This window comes from Eptatretus burgeri, chromosome 3 (genome assembly GCF_056783735.1).
Source record: "Eptatretus burgeri isolate ZD-2024b chromosome 3, Ebu_testis_v1, whole genome shotgun sequence".
Classification (NCBI taxonomy): domain Eukaryota; kingdom Metazoa; phylum Chordata; class Myxini; order Myxiniformes; family Myxinidae; genus Eptatretus; species Eptatretus burgeri.
Window position 1 is genome coordinate 22,300,276 of NC_140963.1, and position 21,883 is coordinate 22,322,158.

Sequence of the window (21,883 nt, forward strand, 5' to 3'; positions counted from 1 at the left end):
AGTGCATTGACTTGCATTCTGGGGCAAGCGCCTTGATCTGGGTAACCACTCCTGAATGCCGTCCTATCATTGCGGCAGTGCCATCAGAACATACGCCTACGCAAAACTTCATATCCAACCCACATTTGCTAACGATGTAATCGCTCTCAGTCTTGAACACTTCAGAACTAGTTGTTTTTGTTGGTCGTGAAGTAGAGAGAAAAACTCTTCCTTCAAATCACCCTCATGTTCAAAGCGCACATACACCATCATAATTGCCATATTAGCAACGTCTGTACATTCATCAAGCTGCAAAGAAAAGTACTTTGCAAACTTAATCTGTCCTATGAGTTGATCTTCCGTATCCTGAGCCAGATCGTTAATTCATCGAGCTATAGTGTCTTTTGAAAGTGGCACCTGAGCCACTTTCCTTGCAGCCGCCTCACCCAGCATTTCCATGCACACACCTTTAATACAGCCTATCACTAGCGTCTCACCGATTGTGTATGGCTTTTTAGCCTAAGTAACTCGAAGTGCTACTTTATAAGAAGCCTGCAAAGCAGAAGTATTTGTGTGACTTCAAAGATCTGTTTCTGACGGCCTTTTAAATCAACATGCTTTCTTTCAAAGAACTCTTTCGACTTTAACTCATTTCTTTATGTTTTGTATTTAAATGCCTCAAGGTTTGACGGCTTCATTGAGTCGTAAGCCAACACATCACAAATAACACACTGCGGTTTTGGCGCTCCCCCATCATTCGTGGCTACAAAACCGAATTGAATGAATGAGTCATACTTCCGACTAAAGCTAGTACGAATTATTTTTGCCGGCAATACTTCAGCTTCATTTACATCGCCGTCATCTGATTCAGAATTACTTGTTTAAACATGTCAATTGATAAACATGTCAATTGGGCCTCATTTCGCCATCTGTAAATTAGAGAAAATTAATTAATTAAATTCCATAACCCGAGAATGATGGACTGAAATAATGCTTATTTGTAATATTTGAGCTAATATTTGAACTTCATATACCGTATTTTCACGACTATAAGGCGCATATAAACGTCTTAGATTTTTGTCAAAATGTGCGACGCGCCCTATAGTGCAGTGCGCCCTTTGTGTGTATAAAAGAACAGGTATGTGCGGTATGCAGAACATTGCTGTTTTAACAACCCCGAAAATGGCAAAGAGACACGCTTATGAAGCTCAGTTTAAACTGAAGGCGATCAGCTATGCGGAGGAACATGGGAATCGAGCCGCGGCGAGGAATTTCCAGATCAACGAGTCGATGGTTCGAAAGTGGAGGAAGCTGGAAAACGAGCTGCGACAGGTGAAGAAGACGCAGCTGAGTTTCCGTGGAAACAAGGCGAGGTGGCCAGAGTTGGAGGAAAGACTTGAGCAGTGGATCGTTGAGCAAAGAGCAAGTGGGAGGAGCGTTTCGACGGTCACGATCCGACTGAAGGCAGTATCGATAGCGGAGGAAATGAAAATCGAACATTTCCACGGAGGTCCGTCTTGGTGCTTTCGCTTCATGAAACGGTGCCATTTTTCCATCCGGACCAGGACTACGATAGCGCAGCAACGTCCGGCGGATTATCAAGAAATGATGGAAAACTTCCGCTCCTACTGCAGCAAGCACATCTGCGACAAACGGATCCAGCCGAGCCATCGGCGTGAACCGGCCGTTCAAAGTGAGGCTGCGAGCGGCGTGGGAGCGGTGGATGACCGAAGGAGAGCACAGCTTCACAAAGGGTGGAAGGCAGTGCCGGGCGAGTTACGCCACAGTTTGCCACTGGATTGTTGATGCCTGGGCTAACGTGTCTGCTGGCACTGTTGTCCGAGCTTTCGCTAAAGCCGGCATCATTTCGGAGGAGCCGCACGGTGCAGAAAGTGACTCTGACGGCGAGGAAGGTGGACCTGCTAGGTTGGGTTTAGCGCAGTTCGATTCCGAAACAGAGGATGAGGATTTCGATGGATTTGATTAAAGACTATTACCGGTATTTGATTGTTTTAGTATTTTTGTAACTAATACTTTAATAAAGCACAACCAAACTCAATTTTGCTCCCGATCTATTTTTAAATACGCACACTTGTGTGCTTGTGTGAGTGTGTTGTTGTACGGCGGACGTACGTAGTAGAGGATATTCATATAAAACCCGCGCCCTATCGTGAGGAGCGCCTTATGTGTGTGTCAAATACAGGAACGGCACACACAACTTAGACTGCGCCTTTTGGCACGGTGCGCCTTTTGGTCGTGAAAATACGGTAGTAGAATCAGTGCAAATAGAATATAAAAAATGAAAATACAATAAAATTCTAAACAAAAGATAAACAACCTTGAGTGATAATAGCTTCAAAAATCAATATTTCCATTAAACCTATGTTATTTTCCAACCTTTACCTGAGTCCCACAATCGATGCGCGCAAAATTATAATGAAATACCAAGAGTTCCGATTGGACAGGTCCTTCATGGGTCCACCCCTTTCTGGGTGGCATCTCGGCCAGGCCGGGAAAGCCCGCCCACTCCACTCGTGTTTGAGGAAGGTGAACGGTGGTACAGCCAAGAAGAAATTGGAACGTTTAGGGAAGCTGAGGAACTGGAACTGCTGCAAGATTTTGCCTCGGAAACATGAGGCTCCAGTGAGCAGGTGGACGGTGGATCGTGATGGGGGATGGGATATAAAGATTTATTACTCTAACTAAAAAAAACATCGCAACGCACCCCCAGTGTCTTCCCACGAAACACAAGGAAGGGATCTGTCTACGCATATCCTTAACGGCATAACTGACTTTGGGACAACTGTATGTTTGGATGCTTACGGTTCCTAGAACTGTAACACATGAATAACTTAACTACTGTTGGTATTAGGAGTTTGTTTTAAGCAGTTTTTCTATAATATAAAGAAACTACGAATATTTTAAAACTTTCATGACAACTGTACAATTATAATTACACCTATTTTGACACAACAAAAGAGCACCACCTGGCAAATCCGCTGAAATTCACATTATATTAGCATTATAAAAAGAGGTTTATTTTTATATAAATAGTTGTTTGGTAATTGTTGTAACTTGAATATAATTGCCATTAATCAAAAAAGTGTAATATCGGTAAAAAGTTAAATGTTATACGTGAAGTGGTGACATTAGTGATGCATCCCCCTCTTATTCCATTAATTCTTATGAGAAAATTTTATTTGATGTGTCGTTTCGATATTCGTCGCACTTTTCGGAAAAACATCCCCCATCATAGACAGTGATATTGCTGTACTTCCATACCCTTTACTGATGCCATTGATGTATCAATCACAGCCAGGAATGTGGATGGTTTTGTATATCGTTTTTACACGATTCTAAGGTGCATAGTTTTTCTCAACAAGACGTTTTTATTCCAACACGCCTTTCAAATGAAATCAGTGATGGGACGGACAGACATGCTGCCATGTCTCCTGAAGAGAAGAGGAATGGTGGCAGAAGAATGGGAGGAGAGAAATAATCATCATCGTATCATATCATATATCATATATCATCTCATCATCACAACACCACAACACCACAACACCACAACACCACAACACAACACCACCACATCGGATCAGAACAATGACGCATGTGTGGAAGAGGAAAATTCATCACTCGTGTCATTGCTCTCTTGTTTTCCAACCGTTATATTTCCGCCATATTATTTAGTGCCATTTATTTGGTATTCAGTACGGCAAAAAAAATGTGAATCAAAGGGTGTATTATTCTGCAGGATATCAATTGAAAGTGATTGCCTTGGCCGAAGAAGCAGGAACTCATGCAGCAACAGAAAATTATCTTTTGTGGAACGACCAGGAAGATGACAGCAGCCAATGACGAGTACAAAAAAAAGAGAGAGAGACAGACACAGACAGACACAGACAGACACAGACAGACACAGACAGACACAGACAGACACAGACAGACACAGACAGACACAGACAGACACAGACAGACACAGACAGACACAGACAGACACAGACAGACACAGACAGACACAGACAGACACAGACAGACACAGACAGACAGACACAGACAGACACAGACAGACAGACACAGACAGACAGACACAGACAGACAGACACAGACAGACAGACAGACAGACAGACAGACAGACAGACAGACAGACAGACACAGACAGACAGACAGACACAGACAGACAGACAGACACAGACAGACAGACAGACAGACAGACAGACAGACACAGACAGACAGACAGACACAGACAGACAGACACAGACAGACAGACAGACACAGACAGACAGACACAGACAGACAGACACAGACAGACGCATGCATGTCAGAGAGGCATGTCAGAGACTAAAAGGATTTTAAATAAAGGTGTCCCTTGCATTAATAAGTGTTGTTTTTTCCGAAGAAAAATTGACATGTGCCTTACATATTGGGGCACTTTGGCCCGGTCGGTACGTCACGTCAATACGGTATAATGATTACTTTGCAAACTTAAATTTTTTGTCATTTGTTTGGACTGAACCCAACACTCCCATACAGTATATTTCTATTATTCTGCAAGCTTGCATGCTGGATTTTTGAGTGTTTGCTGTTTATTTTGCAGGAGCAAGTAGAAAAGAAAATCAAGATATCCATTCCAAGCCTCCAGGTGACCAACGATTGACTATTCATGCTGCATTTATATACAAGTTTGGATTGCATTTTGTACTCCTGTCCATGAACTAGCTCTTTTATATATATATATTTATATTTATATATATATATATATATATATATATATATATATATATATATATATATATATATATATATATATATATATATATATATATATATATATATATATATATATATTGTTGCGGATTCGCGCCCGCCGGCGTGCTGACGGCCACGTAACTCGAATCGCGGCACGTCGCCCACCGGACGGACAATCCAGTCGTGACCCTCTCGGACTAACGCCGGGAACCAGTCACGGGTGGACCTTTCGGTCTCACCGCGATCGAGCCAATCAGCCCCCGCGTGGGATAGGGTTGCTCGCCAAATTCGACCTACCTAAGTACCCACGCGGAGGGTAGACCGGGCGATCGCACCTCGCCGCAGGTCGACTTCGGACACGGGCCACTTAAGCGACCCGTTCCGTACTATCAGAATAACCGAGCGGTGTTATCGTCGACCTCGACGGTTCGATTAATTATCGGGCGTATTCAGCCCACTACCAACCCTTTACGTGAAGCAAGATGAGGATTCAATGAAGGGAATGACGAAGCGAAGCGGGAAACAGTTCAACACAAAGCACATTTATTCGCGGCACATGGGAAGTACACATATTCAATTCCACCAAAAGCACACAGAAAAGAAAAACAATTCAATTTACACAAAAAGCAAATGTAAAAGCGAAGACACAATGCAGAGCTAATACCGACTACCGAGCACACGGCAACACTTATACAATTCTACTTCACAGACGGCGCCGACAACACATACCCAAAACCAAGGAAAGAATACCCTCAAGGATGAGGCGGGCCTGAGGCCGAGACCGGGTCGGGCCTACCCGTCTGGTGATGAGACGCGGAGCGGCGATGGTGCCTCAACTCCGCGGGACTCGCGGGCAGTGTCTGGTAGGGGGTGGGAAAGGGGCCCCCTTGGTCGCACTATCTCAGCGCGGGGGGAAACAGGAGGGGGTTGCTGATGCTCGGGGTATAGAGGATTTTTATTATCCCGCGACGAGCGTCTCCACCTCGGCCAGGTCGCGCTGTCGGCCTCCCTGGGGTGCAGCTCCCGACGCGAGCACCCCCTCGTCTGGTGTCGCTGCCTTTCCACAGCTCCGTCCCCTCCGTTCCGACTCCAACGCACACGACGACCAGCTCCTTCTTGCCAACTCCACCGCCCGCGAAGTCTTGACTCTCTGTTTCCGACTCTCCTACTCTCCTACTCTCCGCCTCTGGACTCCCTGGACTGACGAACACGGTCCTTTTATCAGCCCCGTAGCTTCGCCCTCTCATCTTTGACCCCCTCCCTTCGACCTTTCACCTCGCTCCCCATTGGCCCGAGAAAAAGTGGGCGTGAAGGCTTTTGATCCATAAATTTGCATATATCGATCGCCCTGGGGGCGGGCCAACTCGCCCCTCGCTCACCGATTGGACGGCAAAAAATGGGCGTGTGTCGTTTTTGATCCGTTTTTGAAGCACAAAATCCGTGATTTTGTACACGCTGTTCGGCGCGCGCCCTGCACGAGTCCAACACCGGTACCCACAGCGGGGCAAGAACGGTGGCGATGCGACGGTTGCGAGGTGTGACGGGAAGGTCGTGGCGGTTGTGGTGAAGCGGCGTTGTGGTTGGTGGTTGATGTTGTGGTTGTGGTGGTAATCATGGCGGTTGGTCCAAAATAAAGATAGCAAAAGAAAAACGGCTATCCTGAAGAGTCGCAGCACGCATAAATGACATGTATTCCCACTAGACAACGGGTTTGGGCCTAACTACACATGTACTTACCGAGATACCTCACCTAAGGGACCTGAATGGTGGTTTGCGAATTTGGTAACCACAACACTACCCCCTCCCCTTTTTACAGACTCGTCCCGAGTCGTCAAATTTTCGTGTGCCATCATGTGTAGTTTTCCCCTAGTACATTTTACCTACGGATCCCTGAGTGCGACATTCATGGTATTCGTGTCCCCAAAATAAATAACCTGAGGGCTGCGTAACTATCTAAACAAACTCACTCACACGGACGACTTAAATAAAATTGCCGGCGCTAAGACATACATGCCGGGGGCACACTCATATTTACAGTACATCTTAACCTTAACTTACAAATTTTACACGAAACCATGGCCCAGGATCACTGAACTCTGCAAAAGAAAAGCAGTTAGCAGGGAGCCAGGCTGCCCACATGCAGTCTCTGGCTCAAACAATGAAGGTGACAGGGAACGTGGCTGGCTGCTCACACGCAGTCCAAGGCCTTCCCTTTTGAACTGAACGCAGTGAACCACAACGGTGCATGGGCTGCACAAACGCAGTCTCCGTGCCAGCTCAAGTGGCACACGCAATGAGCACAACGGATGGATGGATGGACACAACACTGTGCACGGGCCGCCACTGCAGGCCCGTGTTGTAGCTGCCAACAGGGCAGTTCTTGCAGCTTGCAAACTGTTGCCTTGATCCTGGCGCACATGGCAATGAACAGGGGGGCAAAGCAAAAATTGAACGGGGCTGGTGAACATGGGCAGTGGGCATGGCATGGCAAAGGTGAGCAGGCAAACACAGCCCGCAGAAGAAGGCCGCTGCAGGCAAACACAGCCGGCAGATGAACTGGCCGGCACAGGCCTTGCAGAAAAACAGCCAGCAGATGAACTGGCCGGCACAGGCCTTGCAGCAACACAACAGCTGCCGATGAAGTTGGCCGGCACAGGCCTTGAAGAAAAACAGCCAGCCGATGAAGCTGGCCAGCCTTTGCCGTTCAGTGGAGGTTGGTGGAGGGGGTGCGGTGGTGCTGGCCACTCGGAAGGCGGCTCGGACCTACCTACCTGTCTCCCTCCCAACCTATCGCCTTTGCCTGTCACTGTACATATCCACTCCCTTAATTTGTCAAACCCCAATTTAGCCCCAACTTATTTTTTTGTTGTTTTTATTTTTACTCCCCCACTATAAATCGTCCCCTAACCCCCTTTATCGTCCTTGTTCGGCTAACCTATCCTGTCACCTAGCCTACTCCCAACCCCTACGTTCCCTTCCCGGAGGGGAATAAGGGAGAGCTAGCGTCCTGTGTCGAGGCCCAACAAAGCCTCAGAATGGCCTCCCCAGAGTTCGGCGATCTTAACACCAAGTGGGTCCAGCGGCCCACAACGACAGCGAGGGGATGGATGGTGCGGAGGGGTACATCTCCTAATCTACCCAAACCATTTAACAGTTAAACTACCCCGGGGCTTTCAACAAGCGCCTCTCGCTTAAACTATTGGTTCTAACAACCCAGATTCCCGTCGCCTGTGTTGGTGTCCTCACAATTTCGGGCCTCGCCCCCCAATTTTCTCTCCGTGCCCTCACACGGTCTCCTGGCTGGGACACGTGGCTCCCTTTGGCAGGCACGACCCTCTGCCGATTCTCCCGCTATGGCACCCCCGGGCACTACACTGCCTCCGAGCCTACCAGCTCCCTAACACCGGGGAGTGCCCCCCATGGCACCTCCCCTGAAACGCACACGTGTCAGGCTGGCTTCCCGGGCCCCTTTCCGAGGGTCACCCATGCCCACGCGGCTAATGGCGCCCCGGGCCCCCGCACCAAGCAGGCGCACCCGTGCCCACTACGCTATCCCGGCCCCCCATGGGCCCATGGCCTACCGCGGCCGACTAGCCTGGTGCCCGGGGTACCCACTCAGCGATACTCACCTTTCGCAGCCACGCTCCCAAGCCCATCAACAGGGCTCCTGCACCCCTCCAAATGGGTCTCGAGCCTACTTTCCCACCAACAACAAAACGACCTCCATTTTTCAATTTGACTAACCCCCTAACTCACTTTATACTGACCCCGGGGTCCCTTGGGCGGGAGTCACTCCCCCCCCCAATCACTCATCGCACCATGCATTCCCCATTCGCTCCACTCACACAGACCCGCTGGCCTCACTCACTCACCATGTACATGCCTCACAACTCACCAACTCTTCAACACACACACCACTGAACTCTGCCATCCTTCTAACTGCATCCCCTAACTAACTCGTGCTCCCACGTCGTCCCTTAAACTACAGCACGTTCCTTTTAACACTACGTAGCTAAACTACGTCCCCTCTACACACTCACTGTCAGTCACTGTCTCCAAATAATCCCATTAATCAATTTCCCAGGGGGGGAATTTCCTCCCTTCCTACTGGGCTCGTGAACTCGTTGCAAGACTCTGAGAGCCCTGCGCCTCTGCGGGAGCGGCTGTTCCAGCACCGACTCCTCCGGCAAGACATATCCATGAGGGCGTAAGGTCGCCCTTGTAAGGCCTCAGGCGGTCCGCGTGGACGATCCGAGGGAGGGCTCGTGGTCCCATTTTAATTTTTAGGACCACGTCACTGACTTGCGCCAGGACAACCCCCGGGCCCTGCCAAGGTGAGGTGAGCTTCGGGCATCTGCCCTTCCTTCGCCGGGGGTTAAAGAACCAAATCTTTGCCCCCGGTGGGTATTTGCTCACCTGGCTCCGGTGGTCGTACCTGCGCTTCATTTTTATGCCCGCCTGTTGGAGCTGGTGTCGTGCGAAGGCGTGGACCTTCTTCAAGCCCTCCTCCAACCGACGGGCTTAGCCCTCCCCCGGGGGCCTATCAAGCCGCTCAGGCGTCGGACCGCACAATAAATCGACGGGGCTTCTCAGCTCCCGTCCATACATCAACAGCGCCGGACTACATGCGGTAGACCCGTGCTGGGACGCGCGATAGGCCATCAGGAGGTACGGAAGGTGTTCGTCCCAGTCCTCCTGGTTAGTGGCGGTGAAGAGGGCCAACTGTTGGACCAGGGTCCTGTTGAACCTCTCCACCATGCCATCAGACTGTGGTCTCAGGGACGTTGTCCGTGTTTTTCGAATTTCCAGGAGCCTGCACACCTCTTTTAGTAATTCACTCTCAAAATTTCGTCCCTGGTCCGTGTGCAGCTCCTGCGGAATCCCATACCGGCATGTAAATCCTTCTACGAAGGCCTTGGCCACAACCCCTGCTTCCTGGCTGGGAAGGGCAAAGGCTTCTGGCCATTTGGTGAAATAGTCCATAATTACGAGGACGTACTTATTACCCTGGCGAGTGGGGGGCAGTGGTCCCAAAATGTCCATGGCCACTCGCTCCAGGGGAGCCCCAACCTGATGTAGTTGGAGTGGGGCCCTCATCCTCTGTGGCGGTCCCTTTTTGCAGTACAGGCGTCGCATGCTCGACACCAGTCCTGTACATCGCGCCCCATGTTAACCCAATAGAACCGCCGGCGGGCCCGAGATTTTGTTTTGGTCCTGCCCAAATGGCCGCCGGCGCGGGTACCGTGCACCTGTTTCAAAATTTGGGTCTTAAACCCATCAGGGACTATCACCAGCCAAGAAGTTTGTTCAGAAGGAATCTCCACCCACTTGCGATACAAGATGTTGTCCCTCATTTCTAGGGTCCTCCACTGAGCCCAGTATGCCTTTGTTCGCGCCCCGAATGGGGCGATTTCCTCCCCACTGGGCCTCCTGTTTTCCTGGACCCATTTGTACACTGGCCCTAGCACCGGGTCTTCCCGCTGGGCCGTGCTCCATGCCAATCCACCAAATTCCTCTCCCGCGGTTAGTGGAAAAGTTGGGCCTACCACCCGGGCCGCACGGACTGGGAGTTTCGGGGAGGCGTCTGCCAATTGGTCCCTCTCCTCATGTCTCGTACAATATTTGCAGTTTTCCCTCAGACAGGGGCGTCGAGAGAGCGCATCGGCATTCCCATGAGCCTTACCGGCTCTATGGACCACACTGAAATCGTACTGCTGCAATTTTTCCAACCACCTTGCAATTGGCCTTCCGGTTCCTTGAACCGTAAGAGCCATTGCAAGGAGGAATGGTCAGTTCGAACCAAAAATTTCCTCCCGTACAAGTACGGGTGGAAATGGCCCACGGCAGACAGCATAGCCAATAGTTCCTTGCGAGTTACGCAATAATTTCGTTCGGGCCTACTCATGGCCCGACTGTAATACGTGATCACTCTTTCCACGCCCCCCTGTGTCTGGGACAAGACTGCTCCCAATCCTTCCTGGCTTGCATCCGTGTCCAGGGTATACATCCCGTCATCGGTGGGGTACGCTAAAACAGGTGCGGATGTCAAACACCCCTTTAATTTGAGGAAGGCCTCCTGGCACTCCTCCGTCCAATTAAATCTCAACCCCTTCTCCGTCAACCGGTGAAGGGGCCTGGCTATCTCCGCAAAGTTTGCCACGAAACGCCGGTAGTAGGAGCAAAGTCCCAAAAGCCCCGCACCTGTTTGACAGTTGTAGGTACGGGCCACTCCTCTACCGCTGTAATTTTTCCGGGGTCGGTCTTCACCCCCTCGCGGCCTATCACGTGTCCGAGATAGGCCACCTCTGTCGCGAACAAAGTGCATTTCTCTGGGCTCAATTTCAGCCCTGCCTGCCTGAGGTGCCCAAACACCTGGTCCAAATTGGCTATCTCCTGGGTGAATGTTTTAGCGTGTACCAGGACGTCATCCAGATACACCAGGCATGACTGCCACGGCATGCCGCCGAGTACACGCTCCATCAGTCTCTCAAAGGTGGCGGGGGCGTTACACAAGCCGAACGGCATCACAGTGAACTGATACAGTCCCTTCCCTGTGGAAAATGCCATTTTCTCCTTCCCAGTCTTATCCATCTCCACCTGCCAATACCCACTCTTGAGGTCCAGAGTTGAGAACCATTTAGAGCCTGCAACGGCGTCGAGGGTATCGTCAATTCTAGGCAGGGGATAGGAGTCTTTGAGTGTCACGTTGTTCAGCTGGCGATAGTCCACACAGAAACGCGTGGTCCCATCCTTCTTTTTAACCAGCACAACTGGTGACATCCAAGGACTTCCCGAGGGCTCGATGACACCTGCATTGAGCATCTTCTCAACCTGTTCATCAGCCTCCTCTCTTTTGCTCCATGGGAGCCTTCGAGCAGGCTGACGGACAGGCCGGGCCCCATTGGTGTGGATCTGATGTTGCACCAGGCCCGTACGTCCAATATCCTCGGGTGACAAGGAGAAGATCCCGATGTGTCGGTCGACCAGCTTGTATAAGGCCTCCCGCTGGGCCTCCTCCAAATCTACACTACTCCGATTTACCATCTCACGAATGGGACCGGGCCAATTCCTAATCGAGTCTGGAGACTCCTTCTGGGGCCGGTCCGGCTCGACGTTATCGTCCCTCAGCTCTGCGACCTCTTTTACTGGGATGCAATCTGCCACCTTCGTGCCCTTCCTGATAGTGCGTGGTTCCGTGCTAACATTTATCACCCGTACGGGCACTACTGGCCCGTCGGTACTTACCAGGGTGCGGCCCACGACTAAGCCCGGGGTTGACGGCCCTGCCGGTAGTTCCGCGAGGCCGCAGGGGCCCTGCCACGTTGGGGGTGCTCGCCACCGGGCTGGGACCACCGCCTCGGCACCCGGGGGAATGACCACGGAGTCAGGAGCCTCCAGCTCCACCCTCTCATCCGTGCTCACGCCTCCTAACAGCAACTCTTCACCACCCAACTGCATGACCCCCCGGCCCAAGTCGATCTTACAACCACCGGCCGTCAGCACATCCAACCCTATTAGACATGGGTCGTACACCTCTGCCACCCAAACCTCTATCTTGGTTTTCACAGTGCCCAATTTAAACGACACGAAACCACGTCCTATGATAGGGGCCGTTGCCCCGGTAGCTAGCTGCAAACTATGGTTTTGCAGACGGTGGATCTCATCCCAACCGTCTACACTCGAATCAAGGACCACAGGGCTGATGATCGTGGCGCTTGCTCCTGTGTCCACCACGGCGTCTACCCCTACGTCGGCAATCTTGCACCGAATTGTTAAGCTACCTTTGCCAATTTGGCTACAACTGATGACCTGTCGCAGTTCTGAGGGCTCTTCTCCGTCTGAGTCTGCCGAACACGGCCCTACATGTTCGGCACTTCTTAGTTTCCCGGGGACTGGTGGGGGGGTGATGGTTGGGCCTGGCTATCCCTATTGACCCGGGGCGGAGTTGGTGGTCTAGGGGGCCGTGGCTCTTCTCTTCGCGGGGGCCTTTCCCTGCGCGGGGCGTTGCACCTCCGCTGCAGGTGGTCCCCTGCGCCACAATTATAACACCTCTTCTGGTAAGGTGTTTGCCTCCAGTACGCCGAATTATACCCCCCTCCATTCCGAATTGGGGTACCCCCGATGGCCCATCTCCCGCCCTTCCCGGGCCCGACCGCCTCTCCACAGGTCTCCCGAACCGGCGGTCGAACATGCCCTGCACCATCCTTTCCATTCGCGCTTGGTCGCCCAGGGTTGCCCCGGCTCCCAGCGCACTGTCGTGCACGGGGTCCACCTGTCGGACTGCCACCGCGTGGCGCCCAGCCCCTCCCAATGGCGTTCTGGCTGCCTCCCAGCAGGCAGCAGTATCAGCCGCCTTCTGGAGGTTGTCCGGGCGCCATACGGTGAGCAATGCTCCGACATCGGTGCCCCCTATTGCTCGAAGGAAATGGTCCAGGGCAATCTCCTCCCGGTACTCCGGTGGCATGTTGGTGTGCGCGATCCCCACCAAGCGGCGAATGTCATGTGCCAATTCTCCCAGCGATTCCTGGGGACGTCGTTTGCGCCCGTTGAGCTGAGCTTTAACAAGCTCGCTCTGCTGGTCCATGCCAAATCGGTTTTTAGGGCCGAATGGAGATCCTCCAGGGTCGCCCCCTCACTGGGTACCGTGGTCAGGACTTCCAAAGCCACGCCACGCAGGGCCGCTGTGAGTTGTGCCACACCCTGCACCTCGTTCCAGCCATTGCCTCTGGCAACACACTGGAACTGGGCCATATATGCCCTCAAGTCCGTCTTGCCATCGTACGGGGGTAGCGGCACCCTCGGTTCTTTCGAGGTCTCCTCCCGTTCCCTAGGGACTCCGGGAGGAGTGTACCTCCCCAGTCCCAACGGTGCCTCACTCCCGCAGGGTCCGAGCCATTTGCCCGGGGGCTCCACCACCCTTGTCTGCGTCTGTCCGTGCCCCGTGTCGTCCCGCTTACTCTCCCAAGTCATTGGACTCACACTCCGCACACCCCCTGGAACAGTCATTCTGGGTACCCCTATTAGGCCAAAAGACCCCGCGGTCTCTACCCTCCCCAAGCTTGGCATGCTCACCCCCGCATCGGGCAAGCCTCCTGCTCCGCCTTGTGACACCGGCCCCACCTGGGCACGATCCGCCTCGAGGGAGTATATCCTCTCCCCCTGTTCCCGAAGGAGGCCACCCTGCTTCTCACACCGGGCCTCCACCCTATCCGCCAGTCTCTTCTCCATTTCCTCCATTTTTCCCTTTATTACCCCATTTATTTCCTCCCCTATCGTTCCTAACGACAGTTCCCCGACTTTTTCTCTTATTTGCTCCACCTCCCCTTGTACCTGTGTCACCATCTTATTTGTCTTGGATATTTCCTCCCTCGTTGTCCTAAACTGCTCTTCTGTCTCGCCCGGTTTTTTCCTATCTGTTCCCCCAGTTCCTCTGTCTTTTCTCCGGCTTTCCGCTCCATTTCATTAATTACCTCCTCATGTCTCTTTCTACATTCCTCCGTCACCTTTTTTAATCCTTTCTGTGTCTCCGCTTTTACCTCCTTTCGCAGGTTTTCAACTTTGTCTGTCATTTCCCGATGTCTTTTCTCACAGTCCTCCTTCACGGCTCCCAATCCCTCCTTTATTTTCCCTTGTTCTCTTTTTAATTCCTCTATCGCCGTCGTGTTCCTCCCTATTTCCTCCTTTATTTGGTCTTGTCCCTGTTTTACTTCTCCCAATCCTTTTCCTACTTTGTCTATTTTTCCCACCACCGTCTTTATTTCGTTTACCCTCTCTTGTTTACTTTCTTCCATTGCGACTCCCACTCCTTTTACTTTCTCTTTTAACCCGGTCACCTCCGCTCGTATCGTGTCGACTTCCTTTTTCATTTCGTTTTTTAGTTCTTCCAAGCTTCCTTTTAGGCTCATTCCCATGTTCTGCGTCTCACCCCGCAGCTCTTTCATCTCTTCCCTCATTTGCTGTGTATTCGCATCCATCGTCGTTTTCACTTCATTTGTATTTGTATCCATCTTTTCATCCATTTTTTGTGTATTCGCATCCATCTTTTCGTTCATGCCTTTCATTTCGTTTTTCATATTCGCATCCATTTTTTCGATCATTTTCGCATTCATCTTTTCGTTCATTGCCGCCAGCATGGCGCATAGCTGGGCCATGTCGGATGCACTCAGCTGAGCCGTTTCGGCAAGGTTTGGGGAAGGGTTTTGGTGGAGGGGGGAGGTGTCATACACCGCGGCCGCTGCCGCACCCATTTCGGGCTCTGGGTTCAGTTGGGCGAGTCCGTGTTCCTGCACAATCAACATTTCCTGCTCGGGGATTCCATCCTGGACCATGGATTCTACACATTCTACATCCATTTCTAATACCCCCGGCTCCCGCTCGCCTTGAGACGCCATCTTGCTTCTCGTGAAGGGTTAATTTGCTCGCTCGTAATTTGGAGGGAATCGGGGGTCGCTTCTCTCACCCCTGGACCGATTCCCGTGAATTTCGCTGGAGACAGGAGAGCCTGTTGTCCCGCTCTCCAATACCAGTGCCGCGAGGAGGGCGATGAATTTGTATCCCACTCCTGACACCAGTGTTGCGGTATTCGCGCCCGCCGGCGTGCTGACGGCCACGTAACTCGAATCGCGGCACGTCGCCCACCGGACGGACAATCCAGTCGTGACCCTCTCGGACTAACGCCGGGAACCAGTCACGGGTGGACCTTTCGGTCTCACCGCGATCGAGCCAATCAGCCCCCGCGTGGGATAGGGTTGCTCGCCAAATTCGACCTACCTAAGTACCCACGCGGAGGGTAGACCGGGCGATCGCACCTCGCCGCATTTCGACTTCGGACACGGGCCACTTAAGCGACCCGTTCCGTACTATCAGAATAACCGAGCGGTGTTATCGTCGACCTCGACGGTTCGATTAATTATCGGGCGTATTCAGCCCACTACCAACCCTTTACGTGAAGCAAGATGGGGATTCAATAGAGGAAAAGACGAAGCGAAGCGGGAAACAGTTCAACACAAAGCACATTTATTCGCGGCACACGGGAGCACACATATACAATTCCACCAAATGCACACAGAAAAGACACAATGTAATTTACACAAAAAGCAAATGTAAAAGCGAAAACACAATGCAGAGCTAATACCGACTACCGAGCACACGGCAACACTTATACAATTCTACTTCACAGACGGCGCCGACAACACATACCCAAAACCAAGGAAAAGAATACCCTCAAGGATGAGGCGGGCCTGAGGCCGAGACCGGGTCGCGCCTACCCGTCTGGTGATGAGACGCGGAGCGGCGATGGCGCCTCAACTACGCGGGCCTCGCGGACAGTGTCTGGTAGGGGGTGGGAAAGGGGCCCCCTTGGTCGCACTATCTCAGCGCGGGGGGAAACAGGAGGGGGTTGCTGATGCTCGGGGTATAGAGGATTTTTATTATCCCGCGACGAGCGTCTCCACCTCGGCCAGGTCGCGCTGTCGGCCTCCCTGGGGTGCAGCTCCCGACGCGAGCACCCCCTCGTCTGGTGTCGCTGCCTTTCCACAGCTCCGTCCCCTCCGTTCCGACTCCAACGCACACGAAGACCAGCTCCTTCTTGCCAACTCCACCGCCCGTGAAGTCTTGACTCTCTGTTTCCGACTCTCCTACTCTCCTACTCTCCGCCTCTGGACTCCCTGGACTGACGAACACGGTCCTTTTATCAGCCCCGTAGCTTCGCCCTCTCATCTTTGACCCCCTCCCTTCGACCTTTCACCTCGCTCCCCATTGGCCCGAGAAAAAGTGGGCGTGAAGGCTTTTTGATCCATAAATTTGCATATATCGATCGCCCTGGGGGCGGGCCACCCGCCCCTCGCTCACCGATTGGACGGCAAAAAGTGGGCGTGTGTCGTTTTTGATCCGTTTTTGAAGCACAAAATCCGTGATTTTGTACACGCTGTTCGGCGCGCGCCCTGCACGAGTCCAACACCGGTACCCACAGCGGGGCAAGAACGGTGGCGATGCGACGGTTGCGAGGTGTGACGGGAAGGTCGTGGCGGTTGTGGTGAAGCGGCGTTGTGGTTGGTGGTTGATGTTGTGGTTGTGGTGGTAATCATGGCGGTTGGTCCAAAATAAAGATAGCAAAAGAAAAACGGCTATCCTGAAGAGTCGCAGCACGCATAAATGACATGTATTCCCACTAGACAACGGGTTTGGGCCTAACTACACATGTACTTACCGAGATACCTCACCTAAGGGACCTGAATGGTGGTTTGCGAATTTGGTAACCACAACAATATATATATATATATATATATATATATATATATATATATATATATATATATATATATATATATATATATATATATATATATATATATATATATATATATATATATATATATATATATATATATATATAGTTGCGAATTCTGGCCCGCCTGGCGTGCGAGCGATTGCGTAACTCCAATCGCAACCACGTTGCCCACCGGACGGACAATTCAGTGTTGACCCTCCTGGAACTACCGCCAGGAGCCAGTCATGGGTGGGGGTTTATCCTCACCACAATCGTGCCAATTGCCCACCTGCGCAGGATAGGGTTGCTCGCCAAATTCGACCTAACTTAGATCCTGCATGAGTAGTCGACCGGGCGATCGTACCTCGCCACAGGTCGGCCGAGGACACAAACCGCTTAAGCGGTCCGTTCCGTGCTACAGTGATAACCGAGCGGTGTAATCGCCGACCTCGACTGATGTGATTCTGTTTACCGGGTGCTTACACCCCTCTACCAATTTCTTCCGTGATGCAAGATGGCACTTTCAAAAGGGAAATGGACGCAACGAACGGGGAACAGTTCAACAGGCACATTTATTCAAAACCACACGTATATACAGCCAACACAATGAACCATGCACGTATGTACAGTCAAAGCAAGCAAATAAAAGAATTACCACCGAATGAAGGGTTTTATTCGCACACACAGTCACTTAAACAAGTCTACTTTACTAGACAGTGCCACCACATGCATTTATACAAAAAAAGCAAAGAAAAGCCACCCCCAAAGACAAGGGTGGTGGACTGAATGTGACGTGGAGTCTGGATGAACGGTCAGGCCCACGAGACCGAAGGGTCTTACCCGCGCCCTCGTGGCGCGACGGTGGGCAGGTCGCGACGTCTACTCCCCCACGGCCTGGCGTGGCCACACCTGTCCTCGGGCACCTGGCTTGGTCGGTGAGCTCTCCCTGCGTTCTCCACTCGGATGCGCAGGCTCGCGCCGCACAGCAGGCACCACGGAACGGACGGGGTTGCCGGCGCTCTCTCAGCGCGGATGCTCGGTGTGGGGGGAATTGCTGGTGCTCTCTCAGCACGTCGAATCTCTTTTAGCGAGTTGACGCTCTCTTAGCGAGTTGACGCTTGAGCGAGCACCCCGGACCGCCTTGGCTCCGGCAAACTCTCCTGGCGCCGACCCACCGACACTTCTCTCGACACTGCCTCGAGCTCCGTAAAACCGACTGGCGCCGACCGACTCTCTGACACGGAGCTCCGTTCTGCTCACCCTTTTATAGGGCCGGGGAAGCGAGCATCGACCCCTGACCCTTGACCTCCAACCCCGGCAAAGCGGACGTGGTAGAAATCACCAAAACACTCGCTCGACAGCGTGACCCCTGACCCCGGCAAAGCGGATGTGGTAGAAATCACCAAAACACTCGCTCGACAGCGTGATCCCTGACCCCGGCAGAGCCAATGTGTGTAATTCACCGAGGCTTCACCTCGATAGCTCGGCTTCATCCCGGCCGAGCCGATGTGTGTAATTAACCGAAGCTTCGCTTCGACAGCGTGACTTCGTCCTGGCCGAGCCGATGTGTGTAATTCACCGAGGTTTCTCCTCAACAGCGCGACTTCGTCCCGGCCGAGCCGATGTGTGTAATTCACCAAGGCTTCGCCTCGACCCCGCCGAGCTGATGTGTGTAATTCACCGAGGCTTCACCTCGACAGCGCGGCTTCGTCCCGGCCGCGCCGATGTGTGTAATTCACCGAAGCTTTGCCTGCCAGCGCGGCTTCGACCCCGGCAAAGCGGACGTGGTAGAAATCATCGGAGCGCTCGTCCTGACAGCGTGAAGATGGCGTTGTCACCTCTGGGATGGAGGTGAAGCGATGTTTGCGGGGTGGCGTTGATGGTAGTGAAGGGTAAAGAGGTGAAGGTGGTGGTGGTGGTTTAGTTGTGGTTGTTTCGGAACGATGTTGGTGGTGGCGATTTGGTTGTTGTGGGCGTCGTTTGAGAATGGCGGCGAAGCGATGTTTGCGGGTGGAGTTGTGGTGGTTAAGAGGCGAAGGTGGTGGTGTTTGAGTTGTAGTTGTTTGGGAATGATGTTGGTGGTGGCGATTTGGTTGTTGGGGGATGATTGGTCCAAAATGATGTTAGAGAAAAGAAAAACAGCTATCTCAAAGCGTCGCAGCCCGGTGAACACGAATAATACCCTCTAAACAGCGGTGGGGAACTATCTGCACATAAACTTACCGGCATAACTGATCTGAGGACCTTTCTGGTGTTGTGCAAATTTCCACAGCCGTAACACTATTGTTGCGGGCCGGGGGTCGGTGTCGAGAATGACCACTTGGTGGGGAAAGTTACGTCGACTTCAGCAGACTCCCCGAAATTGTAGGCCGTCGCTCTCGGATAACCGGCCATGGACGGCGGGTCGCTGGACGCAACTCAGTTGGCGGGTCACTGAACCGACCGTGGACGCCAATATCTCTACCGCGTAGCGTTGGGTCTTTTTGTCTCGAACCAATTTACCTAAATAACTATGCGATTTTGACTACCGGGGAACCATGCCCTCGGCACGTCTTGCTCAAACCGGGTCACTCTACTGACTGCGGTAGAGTTCCGACTACCAACTCCGGTTCAGGTGCAGTCGAGCGGAACTGCCAAAGCCGTGCCGGCTAGGATGAACCGATTACCGGGTATATAAACCCGGCGAAACTCAGATCCAAACCATGCTGGACCAATGCAAGAAAGGACGGAAGCGAACTTGGAACATTTCTACAATTGTTTTATTCACAAATAAAAAAGACACAGGGCAAGACTTATCGTGGATATGCAAGCAAGAATTTACAATGATGGAAAACGCTTAACAGTTCCACTTTCAATATGGGCCCACACACTCAGACACACACGCAGACGATTTATTGAAAGGTCCCCGCAGCCAGAGAGGGAGAGACGAGCTGGGGGTCGCAGTTCACGTGGGTACCTGCACGTTGAATGGCATGTGCTCCGTGGTGCAGCACCTGCTATTGGTCGTGTGGTTCGGCCCAATCACACGCGTGGGGCTCGTGCCCATGGAGGAAACTGAGCGGGGCCGTCGGATTCCCTGGGCGGAGACCAGGGTCGTGGACGGGACCCAGGAAAACTCCACGAACGCCAGCAAAACGGGGAACACACACCAACCAACTTGCTCCTCCAAAAGAACTCTCATTCCTCCTCCAAGAGACTTACTCAGAACCAACACAACGACGAATGACCCCCCCCCCCCAAGAACTCTCCGCTGAGGATGGTGTCGTAACTTTTATGGACCTCCCAGAACGGGGCGGGGGCTCGGTGGAACAGACGTCACTGTCTGCCCTGATTGGATGGGGCTCCCATGGGTCCGCCTTTTCTTGGCGGGATTTCGGCTATGCCGGGAAAAACCCCGCCCCCACTCCACGCGTGCCCATACTCGTCAAAAAGAAGTTACAAATTTTGTGGAAGCCGAGAAGGACCTGCCAGAGATTCTGCCTCGGACAGCGAGTTGCCGGTTGGGCGAGTGAAGCGCTTGTTCAGTGGTGTTGTCAGTTTGTTTGTTGGATGGTCTGAGATGGTTTATTGGATGGTTCGTTGGATGTAATAACCTACCTAAAAGAACATCGCAACGCACACCTTTGATTCTCCCACAAGACAAAAGGAAGGGACCTGTCTCACATGTACTTAACGGAATAACTGACCTTTGGGACATCTGTATGTTTGAATGCATATGGTTTCCAGATCCGTAACAATATTATTTTTCCATCATATTTTTCGTAATCCCTTTCTCTGTAACCATCATACCGAGAATGCTCAAACTTCATTGATAGCTCATGATATAATGCATATTGAGAAATGGTTCTGATTGGTGAAACAGTTTGGTGGCCATTATTGGATTTGACAAAAAACTTTTTTTTAAACTTCTTCTCTGAAACTGCTGAGCTGATTGATATGAAACTTTTAACACAATTGAGTACCCATGGCAATAAAACGTACGGAGTTGAAGTCAAAATACAACTTGATATGTATCAACAGCACCAAAAGTCTCGATCTGGCTGCATGCTGATCATCGCTGCTCGCAGTTCTAGCTTTCAGCTCACATGACGCGTAGTTCTTTGGAGCTTACGGGATGGCATGTTGTCAGTCCGTCCATAAACACTTGCAACTTCTTTGAAACTACACACACAATTTCGATGAAACTTGACCACAACCTTCATCGCCCATGATGTACCAAAGTTTCTTCACGACGTAAATAAAATCAGGTTTTGAGGATATCTGGAAGGGGAGGGTGCCCCTAAAACATGTATTTGCTTTCTTCTCCGGAACTACACACACACAATTTCGATGAAACTTGACCACAGCCTTCATCACCCATGATGTACCAAAATTTGTTCACGGTGTTTTAAAAAATCTGGGTCTAAGGGAGTTTACTTGGGGAGGGTGGGTTGGTACATAAACTTAAAACGAACATCCATTCGGACGTGATGTTGAGTGTACGAAAGTGGATGTGTACGTTTCATATTGGGACCTTTTTTTAACCTTTTATTTGTCAAGTTTGAGTTCAAAGCGAACAGTTGGGCTTTGCATTTTGAAATGCTTTCTCGTTGAATTATTGTTTATTTTGGGGAGACGGGGTTGTTTCTAGTTTTTGAAACTTCTGAGTGTGAAGTGTTCATTCTTCTAGTTGTAAGAGCAGAAATGCATTATTGTTTGAAGCGAGTGATTGTCATTGTGCCGCAAAGATGGGATTACTTTGGAAGCTGAAATTTTCCATTGGTTGGCTTCTTTATGCCAGCTTGCATGTCCATTTTTATCAAAAGCAAAAGCAATCCAAATTCTCATCACCACACCTTTTTGGTGAGGTGAGGTGGGACTCTTTTGATAATGCTTTCACAAGCC

The 21,883-nt window shown here is 51.5% G+C and overlaps 1 protein-coding gene across 14 annotated transcripts in view; it reads left to right on the forward strand.

Moving 5' to 3' along the window:
- LOC147029528 (uncharacterized) overlaps positions 1–21,883 on the forward strand; it is a 195,320-nt gene that overhangs the window by 144,683 nt on the left and 28,754 nt on the right. For 13 of the 14 annotated variants that reach the window (XM_085872647.1, XM_085872638.1, XM_085872637.1 and 10 more), the window contains one exon: positions 4,580–4,624. The exons of the other annotated variant lie outside the window; for it this stretch is intronic. In XM_085872647.1, the coding sequence (XP_085728773.1) occupies positions 4,580–4,624 (45 nt within the window). The remainder of the gene's footprint in view (positions 1–4,579; positions 4,625–21,883) is intronic. 14 annotated transcript variants of the gene reach the window in all.